The sequence below is a fragment of the Triturus cristatus genome, chromosome 4_1, assembly GCF_964204655.1.
Source record: "Triturus cristatus chromosome 4_1, aTriCri1.1, whole genome shotgun sequence".
NCBI lineage: Eukaryota > Metazoa > Chordata > Amphibia > Caudata > Salamandridae > Triturus > Triturus cristatus.
Window position 1 is genome coordinate 223,785,803 of NC_140585.1, and position 6,000 is coordinate 223,791,802.

General features: G+C 40.4%; 1 protein-coding gene across 1 annotated transcript in view; it reads left to right on the forward strand.

Moving 5' to 3' along the window:
* The window catches only part of LOC146854137 (cystine/glutamate transporter-like), a 478,984-nt gene extending 473,461 nt beyond the window's left edge, over positions 1 to 5,523 (forward strand). Inside the window, exon 12 of the mRNA XM_085651904.1 lies at positions 3,024 to 5,523. Coding sequence (XP_085508030.1) covers positions 3,024 to 3,088 — 65 coding nt within the window. The 3' untranslated portion in view covers positions 3,089 to 5,523. The remainder of the gene's footprint in view (positions 1 to 3,023) is intronic.
* Positions 5,524 to 6,000: the final 477 nt, after the last annotated feature.

Below are 6,000 nucleotides of genomic sequence, written 5' to 3' on the forward strand. Positions count from 1 at the left end.
ACCTTCCAGTCAGAGGGGGGCACGAGCCTCTCTAATTGGCTGGACCCCTTATCTTCAAGATGGAGAGGACTGAGATATGTGCATCACCTCGCCTTTTCCCAGCTGAGGGGTGGGGTAGGCAAAGGTGAGCTCACCTTTCCTCTTAACTTGGTTTTCTCGCCGGTTCTCCAAACCAAAGTGGGAGTCAGAACCGGTGAGAGCCAGTTGCTGGGGGCAGCAAAAGGCAGGGACAGCTTACATAGTCCGCTGACCTTTGAAGGTTCCCTTGCATGGACCCAGTTCATCCTGGGGGAGGAGGCATGACACCTCTGCAAAGGATGGGCTTTGTTTTTGGACCGAGAGAGTGGAGGCCCTCTACCCAGGGGTCCAGAAACCTGTCTGGTGTGGCAAATGGTGGACAGTCATTCAGGAACCACATCAAGGCTGGTCGTTTTTCAGGGGGCATCTCTAAGATGCCCACTAAGTGCATTTTGCATTAAATCCCACACTGACATCAGTGTAGGTTTAATGTGCTGAGAGGTTTGCTACCGAACTTCCCAGGTTTCAGTAAAGCCATTATGGAGCTGTGGAGTTCGTAATGATCAGCTCCCAAACATATACTCTTTATGTCTAAGAATGGACATAGATACTGTAGGGGTACAGTGCTCATGCAACTGTCCCCCCACCCAGAGCACCCTGCTAGATGGGTGACTTACCTAGGCCCCAGGCAGGGAGTTGCACTGATGTAACACAGGGATGTGTGCCATGTTGACTCTTCACTTTTCTCTGCACCATATCACGCAGCCTGCAATAGCAGTGTGTGGGTGTTAAGGACGGTGCAGGGTCTCTAAGGGTGGCACAAAAGGTGTTGCAGCCCTTATAGGCCTTCAGGGTCACAGTGCCCTTGGTGCCAATGGTACCTTTTACAAGGGGCTTACCTGTGGCTGTACCAATTTTGGGTGCAAATGTACATTTTAGGGAACGAACACAAGCCATGGGAACCTGATTGGTAGGGACCCAGGGCATATCAAGTTGAAATGCATCATCTATCAGGCAAAATGTGGGGGGTAACCATGCAAAAAAGGGCGCTTTCCTACAGTTGCCCTTAATAATTTTGTAAGTAGACCTTTCTTGCTCCTCGATGGTGTTCCTATAGGGCCGTCATTAAGTCCTACGCTTTTTAATATTTACATTACGCCCCTGGCCAGTTTGATCCACACTTTGGGTTTTTCTTTTTCTATAGCTAGTTATGCAGATGATATGCAGATTGTCTCCATTTCAAGTGATATTCCTGATGCAGCCAACAGGTTCCACGAGTATATGATGGAAGTGGTCAAATAGATGCAAAACAATTGCCATAAAGTTAACTCTGGAAAGACAGAGGTCCTTCTGTTTGACAGTGATATTTCATTTTAGTACGCCCTTTGGTGGCCACGGGACATAGGAACTCTTCCAACGCCCATAAGGAAAGTAAGGAACTTGGGTATTATATTTGACAACAACCTAACCTTCTTGGATTAAATCAACTCAGTCAATTCTTCCTCTTTCCATACTCTGAAGATAATAAAAAAATCTTCCCTGCATCCTGTTTGACATTCAGTAATAGTGACCCGTGTGCTACCCAAAATTGATTGCTGTAATGCCCTAGATATGAATATCCAGCAGTGACTGTTCCAATCAGTCTTCCAAGCATTGCCTAATCTTCACTGGTTACTGATCCAACACCGGATTGCATTTAGGGCCCTCTGTACTGTCCATAAGGCTCTTCATGAGGCTGCCCCAGAATACCTAAAGCATAGCTTCAAATGGCACACTCCTATCAGGACGCTTTGTTATGCCTTAACTAAAAAGTGTAGTGGTCCCTAAATTTAAAAACACATCCTGAGGGAAGCAAAAGCTTCATCTGCTGCACTGCTAAACCATGGAAGAACCTTCCTTTATATGATAAATCTCTGAATAACTTGCTGAATTCTAGAGGCACTAAAAACATGGTTGTTTTCCACCAATTAGTGGACCAATGATCTTTCCTGACAGTTGCCAGCACTGATATGCCCCGGGCATTTGTGCACTTTATAATGATAAATCATATACCACATCATATCATATCATATATCATAATGTTTGCAGAGGGTCTGACTTGAAAGGTTTTGCAGTCAGTGAAGCTCCTGTGAGACGTTTGGAACAGTGAATTGAGATCTTCAAGGTCGAGGTGGAATTGATTTTAAGGCGTATGTTACTCAAATGTGTGTGGCTTCATGTGATGCTATAGAAAGGTCTCCTTCCAGGTGCAAATGCCTCCTGCAGCTCGATGCAGGTTTGACTGGCTGGGCCAGGCAACATACAGGAAGAATGTAAAATTAGCTACATAGTTGAAAATATCTTTGGATATCGGTCTACTGAAGTCCTCTTTATCAGGGTACCCACCTAAGCCTACACGTCCAGCAATTAATCAGTACACTTAGAAGGAGAATTTACATATGCGGGCATTAAAATGTTCTCTAATAAATTAATTGGGGGTTAAGGTGTAATGTGCCACAGTGCACATAAGTTAAGGACTACCTCTTCTATGTCTACATCTAGGTGTATCCATGTGAGTGTTTATTTGTACTAGAGTACAAAATTAGGAAACATACAAAATTAGGAAACACGTTTTTGTGAAAATGGACTGATTTAAGAGTATGTTACTGATTGGGTATTTACTATGACTGGTGTTACTCTTACATTGTGGTATGTGTTGTGATCTCTTTTTTTCCATCATATTGTAATCTACAATATATTCATACAAATTATTTACAAATAATAACCATTGATAGTTTGAAGATGGTGGTTAAAGTTTGGGTAGATTTAGAATAAAAAATTAAAGCCAGGCTTAGGGTCATGATTATGGGGCGCGGTTGGGGATGTCTTAGTATTAGCCACATAGTGACTCTCCATTGTTAAATGCTGATATATGAAATGAAACTTCCGTAAGACATTAACCTCCGGCTCCTGTCCTGTTACACTGATTTTGCATAGTAATATATGTTTTCTGTGTTTGTTTCCAGATTCCTTGACAATGAAGCTACAGGTTTTGTTGACGGTGATTCCACAAGAAATAAAGACCTTCTGAACAGGAGGATTCAGAACGCCACACACCTGTGTATAGGAAAATACGCCCATCACTGTGGCATCATATGACTCTTCCCTGCAGCACCATAGTAATCAGCCTCACCTTGCATATAGATAACATCAGTGTGATTTTCGAGCATCCATAGAACACACTGGAGCCATGAAGCAATGTAGCATTCTTCACCCATCTTGTGCTCTAGCACACTGCACCAAGAAGATACCAGGCGTACGCTGCATCTTTATGGCATCATTTATACCGCTCGAAAATGGCATCATAGACAACTATATGAGAAAGGAATTTAAGCACCTGACAATAACATAGCATTCTGCTCTAACATTCATCCTGGAGCCCGGTATCTGCTCTACCACTGTGGAATTACAGCAGGCAACACCAAATTACTGATATCACTTTTGTATTGCACAATAGCCCACATCACCCCATACACAGCAACAGGGCGCTGCTTCTCCGTGCCTGCACAGCTTATTATTTCTCTAGGACACATTGAACCTCCTCAGAACCAATGTACACTACACATTCATGATTTTAAAGTGATTCGCACCACTATGGCAGCACACCAAACTGCACCCCAATGGTCCCAGGACACTCGGTCCAGTCCTGTCACTGTACAGTACAGTACCACAGTGGTACCAAAGTGTTCACGACTGTCCTAATAGGTGTTTAGAAGGAATTTTCTTTATCTCTGGCGATAGCCAAGACCTACTGATTTGAGAAAAAATTACGTTTGATATATATATATATATATATATGCTTAAAGGGAAATTCAGCCACCTACCTTCATTTAAATGTTCCTCCTACCCACTTCAGCATGAGGCAATGCGTATACCTAATTCAGTCACTGGTTAACCTCACTTTGAGTGACTGCATTGTGCTCTCTCACAATGAGCACATTCACACACAAGGTAGTTCTCTTCAGTGCAAGGTTTTTTGTTTTTACTTTATTATTACTTTAGTGCTACCTTTGTGTTTAGAGTCTGAGATGAAAGCAGGATGCATTATACCAGATGTGAGCACAAGCAACATTCCACGCTTTATCAGTTCCTGTCTCCTGCAATGCAGTTCTAAATTCCTTCTGGAGTGTCTGACTGCTGAGATTTCACAACATACACATTGTGTCCATTTGGAACCGTTCCGTATTAAGTTGTCCTCTTTTTACTGAGTGCACAAACTAAAAGCTTCAATATTATACCTCTGAATCCATAAACGGACAATTCTTCAGAACACATTTATTCTGAACTCAATTTAACCAGTGGTCATTATTATACTTTGCACAGGAAGACAACTAGCCTTTATTGTGTTTAATTTGATGCACTTGGAACACTTTTCTTAATTTCCTTTTTTCCTCCCGCCTTTCTTTCATTCTCCCATTGTTGCTCTCCGACTTTATTGTTTTTTTCTCTTTTAGTTCTTTCTTTAATTCCTCTTGTTACTTGCTTTCCTGATTTCCTTCTTGCTTTCCCGATTTCCTTCTTTCCTTCTGTCTTATTCCTTCTTTCCTTCTTTCTTGCTTTCTTTCCTTATTTCTTGATTTCTTTCCTTCCTTCTATCTTTCTGTCCTCCTTTCTTTGCCTACTTTCTTTCCTTCCACCCTTCTTTCCATCTTTCTATCTTTTTTCTCTTTCTTTCCTGCCTTACTGTTATTTCTTTTCTTCCTTTCTCTTTCTTTCCTTTCTTTTGTCTTTCTTTCTTTATTTTTCATTTGTTTTGTTTTCTTTTTCTTTTCTTTCCTGTCTTCCTTCCTTCCTGTTTTATTTCTTTGTGTTTTCTTTCCTTCCTTGTCTTTCTTTGTGCCTTCTTTCTTTCCTATAGTTTTTTCCTTTCTTTCATTTTTTCTTTCCTTCTTTTTGTGTTTTCCTTTCTTTTTTGTTTCTTATTTCTTCCTTCATCCTTTCTATTCCTTCCTTCCACTTTCTTTCCTATTTTTCTTTCTTTTTGTTCTTTCTTGTTTTCCTTTGTTCCCTTTTCTTTTCTTCCTTTTTTCCTAGTTTTTCTTTCTTTCTTAAAGTCAAGAGGGTGGCAACCAATTGCAGAACAATTGGCTTTTTTAGGTCTGTGTTATCCAAGACATTTTAATTTCACTAGCATCACTTTTATTACATGGTTACTTATAGGGGTTTTCAGATACATTTCATCAGTATGTCTGTGGTTATGTCATTCACATTTTCCTCCAGTGATGTCCTACTGCCCTTTCACAGGGAGCTCATTCACACACAAAGTAGTTCCTTTCAGTGGCAGGGAGCACTATGGTAATGCATGCTTTTTTTTTGGGGGGGGGCTAAAAATCATGTACGCATTTATTCAATATTGTATTTGTTTTTTAAATTGACAAAAATAATTTAGAGAAGCTCCAACATTCCTATTAAATATCAATTTAGATGTTCTTGTTTGTGAATTAAATAAAGTATTTTAGCATTTGTGTATTTGTTTGGTTAATGTTTGTTTCCATTATTACGTGTATTGTTTTGCTATTCAAATTATTAACATTTCTTAGGTTGGGTTACCCAGATTTCAATAATGACTTAGTGGGGAGTCCCCAGATCCCAATAATGATTAAGTCATGGTTCACAGAAGTCACAAGGTTAAGGACCGCTAGTCTAGAGCTTAGGACGAAGTCATACTCTGGTCCATGACTAAGTGGAACCTAATATTCAGGTAAGGTAAAAGACAAGTTGAGAGCAAGGGTTATGTTAAGCATGGAATGTGGAGGCTGCAATGAAATGGAAAGTAGATGCTCTTTTTACTTCTGGAATTCTCTATGACTGTAATAAAGGTGTACTTCTGAGGTTTTGTTAATGGAAAACGTGGTTGCGCAGAGTTGCTTTTTGGTGGTTAGAATTGTTTTTTTGCTACGATATTTATACATTTTGTATTGCTGTTTGTGAAGAGCATGAATA